At 62.4% G+C, this 17,297-nt stretch overlaps 3 protein-coding genes across 7 annotated transcripts; all 3 read left to right on the top strand.

The window, feature by feature from the left end:
• Positions 1–246: 246 nt before the first annotated feature.
• ST6GALNAC4 (ST6 N-acetylgalactosaminide alpha-2,6-sialyltransferase 4) lies at positions 247–3,326 on the top strand. 2 transcript variants are annotated; one of them, XM_056505008.1, is made up of 6 exons: positions 247–439; positions 1,108–1,163; positions 1,455–1,625; positions 1,759–2,171; positions 2,303–2,410; positions 2,490–3,326. In XM_056505008.1, the coding sequence occupies exons 2-6, from the start codon at positions 1,152–1,154 to the stop codon at positions 2,677–2,679; spliced, it is 894 nt and encodes a 297-aa protein (XP_056360983.1). In that variant the 5' UTR covers positions 247–439; positions 1,108–1,151; the 3' UTR covers positions 2,680–3,326. The 2 variants fall into 2 exon arrangements, with proteins under 2 accessions (XP_056360983.1, XP_056360981.1); XM_056505006.1 differs by lacking the exon at positions 247–439 and adding an exon at positions 684–805.
• Positions 3,327–4,034: 708 nt separating this feature from the next.
• On the top strand, positions 4,035–8,109 carry ST6GALNAC6 (ST6 N-acetylgalactosaminide alpha-2,6-sialyltransferase 6). Of its 3 annotated transcripts, none has more exons than XM_056505009.1 (7): positions 4,035–4,392; positions 4,730–4,822; positions 5,593–5,657; positions 5,785–5,964; positions 6,127–6,524; positions 6,706–6,813; positions 6,891–8,109. In XM_056505009.1, exons 3-7 carry the CDS (start codon positions 5,643–5,645, stop codon positions 7,078–7,080), a joined length of 891 nt encoding a protein of 296 aa, XP_056360984.1. In that variant the 5' UTR covers positions 4,035–4,392; positions 4,730–4,822; positions 5,593–5,642; the 3' UTR covers positions 7,081–8,109. The 3 variants fall into 3 exon arrangements, with proteins under 3 accessions (XP_056360984.1, XP_056360985.1, XP_056360986.1); XM_056505010.1 differs by lacking the exon at positions 4,035–4,392 and adding an exon at positions 4,399–4,530; XM_056505011.1 differs by lacking the exons at positions 4,035–4,392; positions 4,730–4,822 and adding an exon at positions 4,399–4,530.
• Positions 8,110–9,947: 1,838 nt separating this feature from the next.
• AK1 (adenylate kinase 1) lies at positions 9,948–15,063 on the top strand. Of its 2 annotated transcripts, XM_056504959.1 has the most exons (7): positions 9,948–10,030; positions 11,656–11,698; positions 12,810–12,845; positions 13,347–13,510; positions 13,711–13,827; positions 14,348–14,539; positions 14,842–15,063. In XM_056504959.1, the coding sequence occupies exons 2-7, from the start codon at positions 11,689–11,691 to the stop codon at positions 14,905–14,907; spliced, it is 585 nt and encodes a 194-aa protein (XP_056360934.1). In that variant the 5' UTR covers positions 9,948–10,030; positions 11,656–11,688; the 3' UTR covers positions 14,908–15,063. The 2 variants fall into 2 exon arrangements, with proteins under 2 accessions (XP_056360934.1, XP_056360933.1); XM_056504958.1 differs by lacking the exons at positions 9,948–10,030; positions 11,656–11,698 and adding an exon at positions 12,365–12,634.
• The last annotated feature ends 2,234 nt before the right edge of the window (positions 15,064–17,297 follow it).

Below are 17,297 nucleotides of genomic sequence, written 5' to 3'. Positions count from 1 at the left end.
ACAAGGGTGGTTTTGGGCTAGGTCAGAAGGAAGCAAAGAGTGGAAGAATTTAATGGTGACTGAGCAGCTCCAGGCGTGGCCTCCCCATCCGGTTTTGCATCCTGTACAGAATCCCAGCAGTGTTCCTGTCACTTCCTCTCCCTCTGGTTCTGTGGCTGTTCAGGGCAATGTCAGGGGATATCAAGATAATATGTCAGGTTTGTTCATCACGTGGAAGAAATAAAAATCTGGTGCTCTGCCCTGGGCCAACAGGATCTGGGAACTCTTCCTGGGTGCTCTGTGGCTGGACCCTGACAGGAGGGGTTGCAGGTGAAGAGTAGCTGGGGCCACTGGATGGGGTCTGGGGTACCGAGGGTCTCACCCGACCTGGTCGCACCCCTGAGCCATTCCGGACCCTTGCGGTGTCCCTGGGATCATCAGGAGCGGGTGGTGTTCGGAGGTGAGAGCGCACAGGGAGCAGGGAAGCTGCAGGATGCCCCGGGCGGGAGGGGAGCCTGGGAGGGCAGAACGAGAGGGGGAAAGAGCCGTGGTGGGATCGCTACCGACACACGGCAGGGAGCGAGGCGGGGATCGGTACCGGGACACACGAGGTGGGTGCCGGGTCGGTCCCAGCGCGTCGGGCACGAGCCCACGGGCAGGGGCGGGCGCGCCCCCGGAGGAGCGGGGTCGCGGGGCGGGGCGGAGGCGGTGCCGGTGCCGGTCCCGGCAGTGGCCGCTCGGCTTTCCCCGCTCGGCTCTCCCCGCCGGCCCCGCTCCGGGCGGGATGCAGGACCCGCCGGCGGCCGCGCTGGGGGCTCCCGGCTCGGTGAGTGGGGCCAGCACCGGGAACCGGGGACGCCGCGCCGGGGGAACGCCCCGGCCCCGGCCCCGGCCCCGAGCCGTGCCCGGCGGGGCGGCATCCCCGGAGGCACGGGGGGAACCGGGCACGGAGGGGGAATTGGAGACGTAGCGGGGTCCCGGGGGTCGTAGGAATGAGGGGGCGTGGGGGGGATCCCGGTAATGGCCTCGGAGAGGTCCCGGCACGGGGCGAGGGGGGGAATCCCGGGCTTTGGGGGACCGGGGGGATCCTGGTTGGCGACCTCACCGCTGAGCCCGCTCCGCTTGCAGGGTGCGAGCCCCCACCCTGCCGGTGATTTGGCAGCCCCCCGAGGATGAAGACGCTGGTGAGTACCCGCTGGGGCAGAGGCAAAGGGCCGGTGGGACCCTGCCGCCATCGGGGAGCCGCTCGCCCTAAAATTGGAGCTGGCGGAGGCTGAGCCCGGCTGCGGGCGCTGCTCGCCGGCGGCACGGAGCCCGCGGGGCGTGCGGGCACTGCCGCTGCAGGAAGTGAGCCGGGCCCGGCACCTCAGCATCCTCCGAGGGGCAGCTCCCTCATGGCCATGGGGCCACCGGCATCCGGCACGGGGCCAGTGCACGTGGGCCGGCCCGGAGAACTCTCCCCGCTCTGCTTCTAGGTCGGGCTCTTCCTGACGCTGGTGTGCGCGGTGGTGGCGGCGATTGTGCTCGTCCCGCTGTGCTACCGCGCCCCTGTGCAGCTGTGCTGCCCGGCCCCGGGGCTGCGGGACAGCCGCACCGCATCCGGCGTCCGCAGCTTCCAGGGATACAGCCGCGTTCCCGACGGAAAGGTGCGTGGGGCTGGCGGGGCAGCTCGGCCACCTGTGCCTCAGCTTCCTTGTCCTTTGGGAAGGGTGGCAGGGGCTCTGGTGTGTCCCGCTGCTGCGGGAGGCGAGGAGGAGCTGACGGTGCATCTCCCCACAGCCGCTGGAGCGAGAGCTGTGCCAGCGCTGCGCCATCGTCTCCAGCTCGGGGCAGATGCTGGGCTCGCAGCTGGGACAGGCCATCGACGGGCAGGAGTGTGTCCTGCGCATGAACCATGCCCCCACCGCCGGCTACGAGCAGGACGTGGGGACACGCTGCACTATCCGGGTGGTGTCACACACCAGTGTTCCGCTGCTGCTGAGGAACCAGCCCTACTTCTTCCAGCAGTCCCAAGAAACCCTCTACTTCATCTGGGGGCCAGGAAAGAAGATGGACAGGGAGAAGATGGGCCCAACCTACCAGGCACTGCTCAAGGTGATGGAAAAGTACCCCCAGATGCAGATCTACACGCTGACTGAGGAGAAGATGACATACTGTGATGACGTCTTCCAGAATGAGACAGGGAAGAACAGGTAGTGCTGGCTCCTGAGGAGCCCCATCAGGCCCCCCTGATGTACCACCTGTCCCCCCATCAAGCACCCATAGTCTGGGTGGGCCAGCAGCACAGTGCCACCCACTCCAGTGTGACCACGATGCTTTTCAGGATGAAATCTGGCTCCTTCCTGAGCACGGGCTGGTTCACCATGATCCTGGCTATGGAGCTGTGCGAGCAGATCAGTGTCTTTGGCATGGTCAGCGACAGCTACTGCAGGTATGGGGGGGTGGCAGGGGAGGCGTGGGGTGTTCCAGTGTCCCCCCAAGTCCCACACTCACCCTGTCTCTCCTGCCAGGGAACAGAACCACTCCAGCGTGCCGTACCACTACTTTGAGAAGGGCCAGCTGGACGAGTGCAGGACGTACCTGATGCACGAGCAAGCTCGCCGTGCTGGACACCGCTTCATCACCGAGAAAGCCATCTTCTCCCGCTGGGCCAAGAGGAAGAAGATAATCTTCAACCACCCATCCTGGGCAGGCAGGTAGGGCGCCAGCCATGGGTGAGGCAGCAGGAACCTCGGCGGCAGGGCAGCTCTCATCCTGCAGCAACATGTCTCAGCTCTGCCAGTGCCACGGTTGGACACCTTTTGCCAAGCCCTGGAGCAGGGAATCTCCATCTCTTCAGCAGTGCCTGTTTCCTCTGGTGGATGGGCTGGGAATCCTCTGTTGTTACATGGGGGGCATGAGCTGGACCCATGCAGTCCCACCAGCTCCAAACGCCTGCCAGGAAGTCTCTCCAAACAGGGAGACCTGGTTTTCTGCTCTCTCTACTAGGAGGAATATTTAATACAGAATTAGATATGCTGCTGGCCTCTGCCAGGACATAGGGCAGAAATGCTCAGCCCTGACAGGGCCACAAATTGGTGCCTCTCACAGGGACGAAGCTCTACTGTGGGCCTTGCCCCACTTGTGCCCTCTACTGTGGACCTTGCCCACTTGTGCCCTCTGGACAGTGCTGAATGTGGGGTGCAGGCAGCTGAATCCAGGTTCTGCCTTCTGCTGCTTGGTGCCTGCATCCCTTCAGCTGGGAAGCCCTGGAGCTACATGTGCCCTAGGGGCTCCGAGTTGCCTTGTCACAAGTGTCCTTGGATTCAGACCAAAGCAAATGTGGCCATTAAAATTGTTTTAATTCATTGGTGTCCCTTCCTGTGCCCCTTGTGGCTGCAGGACACAACAGGGAGTGTGTGGGGGATGCTCAACAGCTTATCACATGCTGCCAGGCTATAAATAAGAGGGGGAGGTGACAAACTGAGCCTAAACATGGAAGAAGGTGTTGAGCTGCTGAGGTTATTTGGGAGCCAGCAGCTGCATCTATGCAGGATGGGTGCTGAGTCTGGGGTGATCCTCAGTCCCACAGGGCTCGGAACTGCTGGGCTGTCACAAGACACTTGCAGTTCCTGTGTCCCTGGAGAGATGGGACATGCCATGGGAATTTGTGTGAGCCCACAGCAGCCCTTTGAACATGTGAACAGATGCCACATGTTTGGGTTGGGTCCGATGGTGTCTGGGGAGCCAGGCACGAGAGGAGAGGCAGAGATGCTGGGGTGCAGTGAGGAGCGAGTGGTCCAGGAACTGGGGGTGCTGCCAGGGCTGCTTCCTGCAGGGCAGTGCAGCCGAGGAGCCCATGGAGCTCTTTGCTTGCTGCCTCAGCTGCCACAACCCTGCACAGGGCAAGGCATCACCGGCACAGTGAAGCCAGAATTCCTCCGAAGAGGCGTCAGGGATGCACGTCCCAGCCAGCAGTGGAGCCATCTCCCTGCTCCACAAAACCCCAGAGCAGGGCCCTGCGCTGCCCGGCCAGCGCGGGGGAGACCTCGGCATCCCAGCAATGCGCTGGGCTCGGCACGGCGTGCTGCTCCTGGCGCAGCCGGGCAGCGCTGCCCCATCCCCACTGCCCCATCCCAGCTGCCCCCATCCCCATTGCCCCATCCCCACTGCCCCATCCCCGCTGCCCCATCCCCACTGCCCCATCCCCATTGACCCCATCCCCGCTGCCCGCACCGGTGCCCTCGGGAACGGGGGATCAGTCCTGGCCTTTCCCGGCGGCTCTCCCATCCCGGGAGGGCGGCACTAGGATCCAGCACTCCCCCATCCCCGGAGAGCGGCACTAGGATCCAGCGGCTCTCCCATCCCGGGAGGGCGGCACTAGGACCCGGCCTGGGCGGCGGCAGCGGCGATCTCATCTCGACAGCGATATCGGTAACGGTAGCGGTGCCGGCCGCGATACCGGGCGCACCGCGGGCGCAGCGCTCGGTGGAGCTCGCCCGTCCCCGCCGGGCCCGTTCAGCCGGGAGGAGCGGCCCCTGCCCCCGGGGCCGGTGCACGGGGGATGGAGGGGTAGGAGGGGTCCCGTGTCGCCGCTGCCGGGGCTGGGGGATGCTCCTGGGGCGGGGGCGGACTCGCACGTAGGAGCGGCGGGAGGTTCGCACCGCGGCCGGGCGGGTTTTCCCTTCGCGGAGGCCGGGGGGGGTTCTCATCCGGGGCTGGGGACCCCGGCGGAGAAGGGGGCCGGGTCTGAAGCAGGCTGTTCCCGCAGCGCGGCGATGTGAGCCCCGGTGCCGGGGCCAGGCAGCCCCCGCCGCCCGCGGGGCGCAGCAGGTGACGGGCTCCCCATGACAGCCCCCAGCAGGTAAGGCCGCCGGGCTCCGCGACCCTCCGTGGGGTCCCACATGGCCCGAGAGCTATGGAGGGAGCGGAGTGGGGGCCGGGAGGGGGGGTCCCACGGCGTCCCCGGCATTTACTCTGCGAAGCCCACCAGCATCACTATTCCCATGCCGTGGCCTGGGCTTCCCGGGCAGGCTGGTACATTCTGGCACCGACAGCAGCCCTGAGAGCGTTTCGAGCTGCCAGCTCCCCCCAGGGGTTGATCTCAGGCTGTTGCATAATTTTCCTTGTGACAATTAGTAAAGAGGCTTCCGTGGTTTTTAATTTCCACTTGCTTGGAGCGCTCCAGGAATAGGTTAGGAGCTGGGGCTCCCAAAACTGAACTGGGTCAGTCTGCTTTGAGTGGAAGTTAGAGTGGGTCCCGGGGCTGGAGAGGTCCCTGCATGTCTGCTGGATGCAATCCCATGCATGCACTGAGTGGGGCAGGTCTCCCTTCCATTCCCTCCTGATCTAAGACTCCTCTGGCAGTGGTTTTAATGGAATTTCACTGCACGAGCAGCAGGTTGACCCTTCCTAACCCTGCGGTTTGAGTGGTTTTATCCCCACGAGAGGAGGATAATCCTCCCTGGACCCAGCTTAACGTGGGGATCCCCCAGGCACAATTTGTGGCTGGGTTTGGCTCTTCCACACCCCAGACTTTGCCCAATCTCTGCCCACAGCATTTCTTTTCCTCTCATAAATCCTGGGAGATTGTTCTCTTCAAAGGGGGACTGGGGGTGACCACATGCCTTGCAGGTGCTCGCGGGACGCTGGCGATCGCTGTGTGCTGAGCCCGGCACAGAGACATGAGTGGCAGCACGGTGAGTGCCAGGGAATCACTCGGGGACCTCTGGGGACAGCAGGGATCCTGCTGGGGATGCCGTGGAGCAGGGTGGGTGCTGCACAGCGGGGTGGGGGCAGCGGCTGATGCTCTCCCCCTGCCCGCAGAGCCAGCGCGCCGCCGCCCTGGGGGTCCTCTTTGCCCTGATCATGTTGCTGATCATCTACAGCTCCGGCAACGGGAGCGAGGTGTTCCCCTACAGCCGCCTGCGGGGCAGAGCCCGCCGGCCCCCCGACCTCAAGAAGTGGGGGGTGAAAAGCGGGTACCTGCCTGTCTGCGGGAACAAGGTACGAGCTGGGCAGCAGGGTCAGGCCTTGGTGTTGACACGGGGTCTGTCCCTCTGCTGACACCCAGCCAAACTGTCCCCTCCCGAGGACAGTGAACAGGGAACAGTGCCCTGTCCACGGTGACACCACAAGTCACCTGCTGACGGCACTTGTCATCACCAGACCCTGACTGCCCGCTGCCACCAATGCGTCATTGTCACCAGCTCCAGCCACCTCCTGGGCACCCAGCTGGGCACGGCCATCGACGGGGCTGAGTGCACCATCCGCATGAACGATGCTCCCACCACGGGCTACAGCGCTGATGTGGGCAACAAGACCAGCTTTCGTGTGGTGGCCCACTCCAGCCTCTACCGTGTCCTCAAGCGGCCCCAGGAGTTCGTCAACAAGACCCCAGAGACCATCTTCATCTTCTGGGGGCCGCCTACCAAGATGCAGAAGAGCCTCCTGAAGATCATCCAGCGCGTCTGCGCCTCGTTCCCCAACATGACCGCCTACGTTGTCTCCCCCGGCCGCATGAAGCAGTTTGATGAGCTGTTTCGGGGAGAGACAGGCAAGGACAGGTACCTCAGAGCCACCTCTTGTGCTGTGTCCCCCTTTCTCCAGGTTCCCAAGACACAGCTGACTCTTGGAGCTGCTTCATGGGCTGCAGCATTGAGCTGGGGGTCCCTGAGGCAAGCTGGGGACACTGAGGGGGTCCATTATCCACATCACCTCATCCTTCCTGCTGTTTTTGCTCCCCAGGGAGAAGTCTCGCTCGTGGCTCAGCACAGGCTGGTTCACCATGGTGATCGCGGTGGAGCTGTGCGACGCCATCCACGTCTATGGCATGGTGCCCCCCAGCTACTGCGGGTGAGGAGAGCCCCAGGCCCCACCCCAGCGCCCTGACCCCACCACGGGGTTCACCCCATGTTCTGTCCCCCCTGCAGCCGCCACCCCCCGCCCCGGCGCCTGCCCTACCACTACTACGAGCCCAAGGGCCCCGACGAGTGCACGACCTACATCCACAACGAGCGGAGCCGCCGGGGCAACCACCACCGCTTCATCACTGAGAAGAGGGTCTTTGCCAGCTGGGCCAGCCTCTACAACATCACCTTCTCCCAACCCAGCTGGACCTAGGGGCTGCCCCACGCCTGCTGGACGCACCCCTGGAGCTGGCGTGGATGGGACTCCCCTGCATCCCCCTGGGAGTGGTGGGAGCCAGGCACCAGAGTGCCACCACACATCCTGCCCCCCCCACAGGACCACTGCTGTTGTGCGTGGTGGCTTCTTGCACCTGGGATGTGTTGGGTTTTGAGCTGGTTTTTGGGGGCCAGGTGGTGAATGTAATATTTGGGGTGTCTCCCCACCATGTGCAGCATGGGCATGGTATCCTGCCTCATCCTGGTCCGTGCACATTGCAGCCCCTGTGAGCCTCTAAGGGAGTTCCAGGTCCCCTTGGCTCAGTTTTGGTTTGCATCACATCTGGGGTCATTACAGAGACTGTTTCCCCCAACCCTCTGGGTGGGGAGACCCCTCTTGGAGCTCAGCCCCCCTCTGCCATCCCCAGCCCCCTCATCCCAGTCCTCAGCCATCCTTTCCACAGTAGAACCCCACAGTTTTTGGTGGGACCCCACGGGTGTGACATTGCCACCCTCCCTGTACCAGCACCCCAAAAACACCAGCCCCTCCCAGCACTGCTGCACCCCACTGTACCAAAACATTTTCTAACTGAAAGATGGGATTTTTGGGAGCTTTTGCGGGGGGCTGGCTTTTTTTCTCCCCGCTTCTAATGCTGGGGTTTGTACTTGGGTTTCCTGGATGAAGGAGTGAGCAGGGGCTGCTCATTAGTGGTAACAAAGGGCCAGCAGCTGCTTATAAAATATTTAGAAGTGGGCAGGTTGGGGCGGGGGGGGCAGTGGTGCCTCTTGGCACCCTGTGGCTGGGACAGGACTTTGTTATTAATGTCTCAGCAGCAGAGAAGTAGATCTGGGAAAAGCACCTAAATATGGCATGTTTGGGTGCCGAGCCTTGGCAGGAATTCATTCCTCAGTTTCCTTCTGCTGTGGCTGGGGTTTTGAGGGGCTCAGTACTGGGGGAAGCAGTGGGGTGCCCATGTTTTGTAATTGTTTGTACAGGAATAAATATTGCTGCAGTCTGTTACCTTGAGCCCTGGCTCTGGACGGGTTTTTGGGGATGATGGCAGTGACCCCCAGCCCACAGCAGTGCTGTCCCTGAGCGCCTGTCAGGAGGGTGTGGCAAGGTGACCAGCATGGCCATGTCCAGTTCCTGGCTGACTCCAGCTCTGAGCCACCTCCTCAGTGCCAGGTGACAGCTGAGACCTCCCCAGCTTGTGTCACCCCCAGCCAGGTGCCCTGGGGTCACCAGGGTCTCTGCAGCCTCAGAGGAGGAGGAAGGGCAGGTAAGTGCAAAATACTTGGAGATCACAGTTGCCTGTCTCAAAGCCTGGTGCCACAGAAGGACTTGGCCATGAGATGGGCACAGAAGGGAGCAGCACATGGCACTGGCTCTGGTCTGGCACAGCTGGGTAACACATCCAGACAAGCTGTGGAGGGCAAGTGCTCACTTATCACTGCTCAAACAGATCACCCCCAACTTACGGGATAGACAGCATCCACAACCACTGAACCCCCTCTTCCTCCTGCCAAATATGCCTGAGACTTTTATGTAAATTAAACCATCGTAAGAGGAATTTGAGATAAGATAAAGGTAGTGCTACTGTCTGAGCATTATCTCAGATTAGGGGTGGTAAACAAAACTGGGAGAGAAGAATGTATCACTGATAAGGGACACAGAATCCACAAGGAAAACCAACCTGGTAACTGGTGGATAGAATCAGCTCCAGCTGGGTAAAAGGTGATTCTGGCAGGGGAGATTGTAACCATGGACTCCACTCGAAGAGAAAGGCTGAGCATGGGATTAATTAGCATTAATTAATGAGGAGAGAGGGAATAATTTAACCAATGGAATAAAAGAACTGTGTAGCCAATGAGCAGTAATGCCTTCATTTGCAAAAATATATAAATAGTGGAAAGTTTTCAACAACCTCGGGACCTCCACCACCATGAAGACCAGGGTAAAGAAGGACCAGTGGGATGCTGAGGGATCCATGGGTGGTGACAGTCTTCTGCTTGACCAATCTCTCTCCCCACACACCCAATCCCTCTTTTCTATTTCTCTCTCTTTCTCTACCTCATTAAATAAATAAAATGTTAAATAAAATCTGTACTATTGGCTTTGGCATCCAGCATCTCTCACTAATCAGATCTCAACAAGGACACAATGCCCCCGGGGTTCTACATCCCTGGAGTGGGTGTGTAATCTGTGGGTGGGAGCATGGGGACGTGGGGATGGGATGGGACAAGGATGGGGACATTAGGGACGGACACGGGATGGGATGGGATGGGATGGGATGGGATGGGATGGGATGGGATGGGATGGGATGGGATGGGATGGGATGGGATGGGATGGGTTCATTAGGGACAAGGATGGTGACAGTAGGGATCGGATGGGACAGGAATGGGGACATCAGGGATGGGATGGGGATGTGAGGATGGGATGGGGACATAAGGACATTAGGGACAAGGATGGTGAGAGCAGGGATGGGATAAGACAGGAACGGAGACATTAGGGATGGACACAGGGACAGGATGGAGACATGGAAATGGGTTGGGGGCTTGAGGGTATTAGGGACAAAGATGGGGACAGGAACAGGGACATTAGGGATAGGGATGGGGACATGAGAACGGAATGGGAACAGAAAAGGGGAAGCGACATGTGGACAGTGACGTGAAGAGCATTCCCCTCCGAGGAGCCGGGGGAGCCTCGCAGCCCCGGCAGGGTGGGGGCTCCCCTGGCAGGCGGACCCGCACCCGGGCCGTGCGGGGTTTAACCGCGTCCTGCCCGCGCTGCCGGTGCCGCGTGCCCCGTGTCCCCCCCGTGTCCCCCCCGTGTCCCCCGCGCCGCCGCTCGCGCTGCCGGTGCCGCGCGCTCCCGGCGTGCCCCGCGCGCCGCCGAGCTCCATAAATAGCGGTACCGGCGGGCACGGCGCGGGCGGCGGCGGCGCCAGGTCAGTGCGGGACCCCCGTGGGGCCTGGTCTGTGAGGGGCTCGGTCGGTGCGGGGCCGGGTCAGTGCGGGGCCCTCGGGCCCGGTCAGTGTGGGGCCGGGTCAGTGAGGGACCCCCATGGGGCCCGGTCCGTGAGGGGCTTGGTCAGTGCGGGACCCCCGTGGGGCCCGGTCCGTGAGGGGCTTGGTCAGTGCGGGACCCCCATGGGGCCCGGTCCGTGAGGGGCTCGGTCGGTGCGGGGCCGGGTCAGTGCGGGACCCCCATGGGGCCGGGTCAGTGTGGGGCCAGTCCATGCGGGGCTGGGTCAGTGCAGGACCCCCATGGGGCCGGGTCACCTCGGGCCCGGTCAGTGCGGGACTGGTCAGTCCGGGGCCGGGTCAGTGCGGGTCCGGGTCAGGGCGGGGTCGGTCCATGCGGGTGCCCTCGGGCCCGGTCAGTGCGGGTCCCCGCCAGTGGCGGGCGCACCGCAGGAGCGCGGGGGGCTTTGCTCGGCTCTCGGGGGATGGCGGGGGCACGGCGGCGGCGCTGGAGCAGCCCGCGGGTCCCGGGGAGGGGCTGCGGGGCGCTGGCCGCCGATGGAATAGGAGGGGTGGGTTGGAGCTGGCGGTGCGGTGAGGTCGCTGGGGGCACCCCGGGGTGCAGCCCGCAATTGCCTTGGTTGCGGAGTTACGAGGCCATCCTGCAGCCCCCTCCCCAGCCCCGACCCGAAAGGGTCAGCGCACTCCTGATCGCCTCCGAACCGGTCACCTGCACATCACCGCCGCCCTGCACCCATGGGACCGGCAGCGCAGTGGATCAGGCACCGAGCTCGCGCTGAGCCCCGTCACCCCACCAAGAGTTGTGCCAGCTGTCCTGGGTCTCAGCACCCCCACATTTAGGGACTCGGGAGTCGTGCACCTCCCAAACCCCATATCAGGACTTTGTCCCCGCAGCGCTGGTGGGATGTGACCCGGTGCCGGTTTCAGTCCGGCCATTCTTAGCCCCTGCCCTTTCGAGGCTGTAACACGACCTGTCAGCGGCTGCGGGCTCCTCTGGCCACGGGCTGCCCCGTCCCTGCACCCCGTCCAGCCGGTTTGGGGTGACGCGCTGTGGCCAAACAGGTGGGGTGCCGCGGGGCTGGGTGTGGACAGGCGGGGTGGCCAAACACACCCTCGAGGTCCTGGGGGTGCAGGGGGGTGCTGCAACCCCCTCCTTGGGACTCCCTCTAAAACCAGCCCGTGGGCATCTGGGGGTGCTGCCCCCATCCCTCGGTGTTGTGGTGGCACCGAGCATCCCAAGCGGGTTTCCTGCTGTCGGGCAGCACCCCAGGCACTGGGATGTGGGCAGGGCAGGGGAGGAAGCCGGAAACGTCACCGCGCGTCACCCAGCATGGGGATGCCCTTACCGCAGCCGGATGCGGAGGGTGACTGCTGGGAGCCAGGTGAGTGATGGCCGCAGAAGCAGAGATCCCTCAGCTCCCTGTTCCGGGGCCGAACCAGGAGCTGTGCCTTCCATCCCACCCCCCCAGCCTGGCCCTGGAGCTGGGCACCATCATGGCCAAAAAGGGAGACCCCTTTTTCTCCCCAGACTCTTGGTGTGTCACATCACCTCATGTGCTGAGTTGTTTATCCTGCTCTTTCCTGGCAGCCTTAAGTGCTTCTGTGCCTGGACCACGGCAGCATGTCGGCAGGTGAGTGATCTGTCTCCCTGCATGCATTCCAACTGCATCCGTCCCCTCAGTGTCCCCTGCATCCCTTCCCTCTGCATTTCCCTCTCTCCCTTGTATCCATTTCCTTGGTTGCCCCCTGTATCAATCCCCTCTGCATCTATCCTCTTGATCTCCCCTGCATCCATCCCCTCTGCATGCGCCTGTCCCCCTTTTATCCAACCCATTTGTCCCCCCCTGCATCCATCCCCTTGATCTCCCCTGCATTCCCCTTCCCTCCCTGCCTCTGTCCTCTGTGTGCCCCCTGCATTTGTCCCCCTTACATGCAGCCCCTGCTCCTCTTTGCATTCCTCCCCTCCACGTGCCCCTGTGTCCTTGCCTCCCTCTCTTCTGTCCATCCCCCATGTCCCTCCAGCCCCCCCACATGCCCCACATCCCATTGGTCCCTGCCAGACACTTGGCTCCATCCCCAGCCCTGGGGAGTGCTGGGTGCCAAGGAGTTGAAATTTCATCCAGCTGTAATCAGGAGATGGGAAAGTGGCCCCAGAGGAGCACAACTTTATTTTTAGTTCTGCTTCCCTCTTCGGCATCACCCCACACCACGGTTGGTGCTCAGATCCCACAGGTGGTGCCACCCTGTGCCAGGGTGCTGGGCAGGGGCCAGGGTGGTCAGTGCCACTTGCACATCAGCCCCCAGGGACCGATGCTGGCGGCCAGGGACTGCCAGGGTTGTGCCAGGTGCTCGAGGAGGCCGTGCCAAGCTGAGCCTCCACGGCCCCAGTTAGCCCAGCGGGGTGAGAAGCCAGCCACAGGGATGGATGAGGCCAGTCCCTGCCTGCAGTGGCGCCGTGGACAATGACCACCTCTGGGACACCACCTGGCACTGGAATTCCAGCCCCATGGCCGAGGTGCCGTGGGGTCCTTGTGCTCAGACATGGCCAGACATCCCAGCCTGCCCAGGTGACCAGGACACACGTCTGCTTCCCTCTCCATCTTCTCCCCAGGACTCTCCTGGATCGGTCCCCTCTATCCCCAGGGATGCCTGCCCTGAATCTGGCACCCCCTGGGGACACCTCACTCTCCAATGCACCTTTTGGCTTTTGATAATTTTCTTTTTCCCCTTTCTGTCTTCCAGAAAAGCTCAAGCAGCACAAAATCATCTTTGTGGTGGGTAAGTCTGTGTCTGGATCCTGTCACTAGTGAGATCAGCCCATGCCTTTTCCCTGTAGCTCTAGGCTGGGGAAACAGGGCTGGAGGCTGGGACTGGGCTATTCCCAGGCGCTGTGGGATGGCCATGGCTCCAGCTTGGCTCCTTGAGGTCACATGAGGTATGCTGGGACCAGGAAGCCACCTCTGGCCAGGCATGGGGTGGCAGCATCTGGGGTGATGTGACAGTAAACCAGTGGGGGTTGACAACAAACCCCTGGGTGATAATGTGACAAAACCCGGGGTGGTGATGCCCTGGGTGCCATCAGGGTGTGGTGCCCATGTGCCAATTCCCAGCAGCCCATGCCATCCTCAGGAGGAGCTCTGTCCATCCACTTGGTGCTGGGTTTGGGGACACCAACTGACATGTCACGGAGCTCTGAGGACTCCTGAGTGTCTGTGCTGCTGCTCCCATGTACCCCTTCCTCTCCTTACCCATGGCTTGGGGCACATGTATGCCTTGCAGGTGGCCCTGGCTCGGGGAAGGGGACACAATGTGAGAAGATCGTGCAGAAGTATGGCTACACCCACCTGTCCACGGGGGACCTGCTGCGGGCTGAGGTCAGCTCGGGCTCGGAGCGGGGCAAGAAGCTGCAGGCCATCATGGAGAAGGGAGAGCTGGTGCCCCTGGTAAGCCCTCACCAGCTGCCACATGGTGGGGTGTGCAGGGTGTCAGTGGGGACCCCAGGTACCACAGTAATGGTTGGCACATGGCTCAGGCATCTCTGGCCTTGCCATCCCAGGGTGGGATTTGCAGCAGGGATTGGGAATGCTGGGTTGGAGTCATGTTGTCCCATATCAGCCACAGCAGCTCTGTCCTCCCCCTGCAGGACACGGTGCTGGACATGCTGCGGGACGCCATGGTGGCCAAAGCAGACGTGTCCAAGGGCTTCCTGATCGACGGGTACCCCCGCGAGGTGAAGCAGGGAGAGGAGTTTGAGAAGAAGGTGAGCTGAATAGAAGCATGCTGTGCTATGGGCCATGCCACACATCAGCTTGGTACAGAGACTCAAACCAGCAGCAGCCTGGCCTCCCCATCCCAGCAGAGACCACATCCCAGAAGGCTCTAAACTGGGCAGCACGTCCCCCAGCCTCAGGGACAGCCTGTGCCCAGAGCACAGTGGGAGGGACCAGGGTGTCCTCAGGCTGACAGAGCGTGACAACAGTGCTGACATGATGGTGATGGCAGAGAGCCAGGGCTTGGCCGCAGTGCCCCTTTGCCTCCCTCTACATGGCCCTAGAGGCCACTGGAATGGTGTCCTGGTGGCTCCCAGACCCATGTGGAGGGAGGCAGAGGGTGGTGTGGGGACATCTCTGTGTCCTGGTGGCCCCCAGATCCATGTGGAGGGAGGCAGACGGTGGTATGGGGACATCTGTGACCCTCATGCTGACCCCCACCACCTGCCTAAACCAAACCAGACCCACACCAATTCAGTGTGGTGACAGCCATGTCCTCTCTGCCCACAGATCGCTCCCCCAACGCTGCTGCTCTACGTGGATGCCGGGAAGGACACAATGGTGAAACGCCTGCTGAAGCGAGGCGAGACCAGCGGGAGGGTGGATGACAATGAGGAGACCATCAAGAAGCGTTTGGAGACCTACTACAAGGCCACTGAGCCTGTCATTGCCTTCTACAAGAGCAGAGGCATCGTCCGCCAGGTAAGCAGGAATGTGGCTGATGCCAGCACCCTCCAGCCCCGCTGATTGAGGCTTGTGTCCCAGGGGAGAGGAAGTGATGGATGGGGATGATGAGGGAAGCAGGGAAACTCAACCCTGCCTAGTTTGGGGTGGGCCTGACCCCTCTCATTTCTAACATGCCCCCTCCAAGGATGGCCCACACCCCCTTGCCCTAAATGAGCCCTGCTCTCTTCACCCATGGCCAAAATGCATCCTTGGAAGAGCTCCAGTTGCTCTGGGATGAGAGCCCTCCGGGAGTCCCCAGCTAACCCCTCTGTACCCAGCTCAACGCCGAGGGCTCCGTGGACGAGGTTTTCCAGCAGGTCTGCACCCACCTCGACTGCCTGTAGCTGAACCCCCGGCCCCAATTCCCCCCAGTGCACTCCAGCAGAGACAGCGGAAGCGGCTTTATCCTGTTTTCGTGGACGGAGCCGTGCGGAGGAAATTTCAAGGACATTGTGTTTGGCTCTTTCCCGTCTCTCCCCAGTAAAGTTCACTTTAATGAATCCAGACTTTATCTTTTTCTTCTGTCGCAGGAAATGAGTTTTTCTTTCCAGAGATTTTTTTTTTTTTTTTCTCCCCCTCTGTCGCCCCCCCCAGCCCCTCTGGAGCTGATTAAGGGCAGGAAGCGGGTGTTTATCCCACCGGGGCAGTGAGATGCTGTGCTCAGAGGAAGGGAGGGAGCATCCCGGCCGCTCGCCCCGGCTTCCCAATCCTTGGCCTGCGGGGAGGCTGTGCCTGCATCCTCCAGCCAGTCCCATTGCTGAACCCCCTCGTGCTCTGGGTGTGCGTCCCGACACACAGGCAGCATCTGAGCCGTGTCCTGCACATGCGTCCCTTCCTCTCAGCTCTCCCACTGGCTGCCAGGGGCTGGTGGCGACCGGATTTGGGATGGGGATTTCCACCACTTTCATGCCTTGGCATTTCCTTGTTTCTGTTGGCTGTCAGGGTTTTTTTGGGGTACGCAGTGGCTGCACTGATGGTTTGTGGTGGCACAATGCCCTGCAGTGGGGTGCTCCCTGTCCTGCTGTGCCTGGACACTCACTCACTGCCTGGGCACTGACTGCTGAGCCCACCAGGCTGGGTGTCCTCCTGGCTGGGGGACTGGGTGGGTGCCCTCATGGTGGTGAGTCACAGGACCCCAACAGACAGGCAGTTGGGGGTGCTGGTGAGGGGGACAGGGGATGTGAGGGCTCCCCAGCACCCACAGAACCACACAGGCACAATGCCATAGGAGAGGGTCTGCTGTGGGACTTGGGGACAGGGTTTACCCAGCCACAGTGAGGGCAGGAGGTAGCAGAGCTGCAACCCCAAAAGGGCCCCCCACCACTCACTTTTGGGCTGCTGGGAGCTGGGCACAGAGCCAGGGGGCTGGGAGAGCAGGAGGGGCGGCATCATCGGGGTCAGCCAAGGCCACGAGGCCAAGGAGTCAGAGCAGAGAAAGGAAGCCAGCAGGGAAAAAACAAAACTCCCCAAGACAAACCCAAACTCACCAGTCAGGCCGACGTCAGCCCCGCGCTCGGGGGCCACGAGGCACCGGCAGAGGCAGGGGCACTGCGGGGAGGCCGGCGGGCAGGAAGGATGCAGCCATCCGGCCGGGGCTGGGCCGCTGCCAGGACAGCGACCCAGGGCTGGGGCCGGCGAGTGCCTGCCTCGTGCTGCTGGGGACAAGGGACACGGCTCGTGTGGTTTGGGACACCGTGGCCTAAAGCTGGGGAGTGGGGAGACCCATCTGTCTTGCACCTCCAGTCCTCTGTGGGTGTGCTGTGAGTGTGCCTCTGTTTCCCCAGGTGGTGACCTGGACAGGGAGTGGGACAGGACCCTGCCCTGCTCCCCAGTATGGCCCTTAGTGCTTGATCCTGGGGTTTAGATGCTTTTTGTCTGGTTTGAAAGCACAAGGCCATCCCATATGCAGCGAGGGGGGAAGATGCTGTGCCCAGCGGGGTCCAGGGGGCATCCCACAGCCAGCCTCCTTCTGTCACACTGTGCTGCCGCCATCCTAGTGTCCATCACTGAGAGTTTCTTGGCCGTTGTCCTGCGGTGTCGCCGCGGGGAGAGGGGCGCGAGGGAGCCAGAGGATCCTGTGCCGGGTCCCGGTCCCCATCGCTGCCTCCATCCCCGCGAGAGCACCCGTCCCCGCGGTCCCCAGGAGATGGCAGTGCTCTGTCATGGGAGATGGTTGCTGGTCACCCCGGGCCACAGACATCTTCGGGGACATCCTGGCTGCTGAGGACAGGCGTCGCTTACTTTCCTGGCACGTTTCTATTCTGTCCCCATGCCCTTGGACCACTAGTCGAGATGAAAACCCCTCCCGGGGACCTGCGCCCACCACTGGCGCGAGGGTCCCAGCCTCACTGGTAGCTGTGTGAGGGCTCTCACCTCAGCCAGCAGAGAGGTGTGGGGAGGAATGGGGCAGAAGGGGGTCCTGGGTGTCCCCAGCCACCTCATGGATCCCCTTTCCGCGGTGCTCAGCTGTGACGCCCTTGCCCGTGACTCCCTCACCCAGGCCCCTTGTCCCAAGGGATCTCCTGACCCCAAGCCCACCTGCAGGTAGGGCTGTCCGGGCAGCCCCAGCTAGGGCCTGGCCAAGGGTGTGGGCAAGGCAGGCAGTGGTGCTCGGGGGCTTCCACCTGCCCGCCAGAGTGGTTGTCCAGGGCCGCGGGGCAGCCACCAGCCTGCGACATGTGGCCCTGCCGGGTGCTGCCTGCGTGGTGGGGGCTGAATGTGGGGGCAGCCCCTC

Source organism: Oenanthe melanoleuca, chromosome 17, assembly GCF_029582105.1.
Source record: "Oenanthe melanoleuca isolate GR-GAL-2019-014 chromosome 17, OMel1.0, whole genome shotgun sequence".
Taxonomy (NCBI): domain Eukaryota; kingdom Metazoa; phylum Chordata; class Aves; order Passeriformes; family Muscicapidae; genus Oenanthe; species Oenanthe melanoleuca.
This window is presented reverse-complemented; position numbering and strand designations above follow the sequence as displayed.

Bases quoted from the DNA above. Each gene is read 5' to 3' on its own strand.
- ST6GALNAC4 (XM_056505008.1), top strand. The intron at 2,172-2,302 runs GTAGTGCTGGCT...GATGCTTTTCAG, and splicing joins AATGAGACAGGGAAGAACAG to GATGAAATCTGGCTCCTTCC. The intron at 2,411-2,489 runs GTATGGGGGGGT...CTCTCCTGCCAG, and splicing joins GTCAGCGACAGCTACTGCAG to GGAACAGAACCACTCCAGCG.
- ST6GALNAC6 (XM_056505009.1), top strand. The intron at 5,965-6,126 runs GTACGAGCTGGG...TGTCATCACCAG, and splicing joins TGCCTGTCTGCGGGAACAAG to ACCCTGACTGCCCGCTGCCA. The intron at 6,814-6,890 runs GTGAGGAGAGCC...TCCCCCCTGCAG, and splicing joins GTGCCCCCCAGCTACTGCGG to CCGCCACCCCCCGCCCCGGC.
- AK1 (XM_056504958.1), top strand. From the start codon at position 12,493: ATGAGGCCAGTCCCTGCCTGCAGTGGCGCCGTGGACAATGACCACCTC. The intron at 13,511-13,710 runs GTAAGCCCTCAC...CTCCCCCTGCAG, and splicing joins AGGGAGAGCTGGTGCCCCTG to GACACGGTGCTGGACATGCT. The intron at 14,540-14,841 runs GTAAGCAGGAAT...CTCTGTACCCAG, and splicing joins GCAGAGGCATCGTCCGCCAG to CTCAACGCCGAGGGCTCCGT.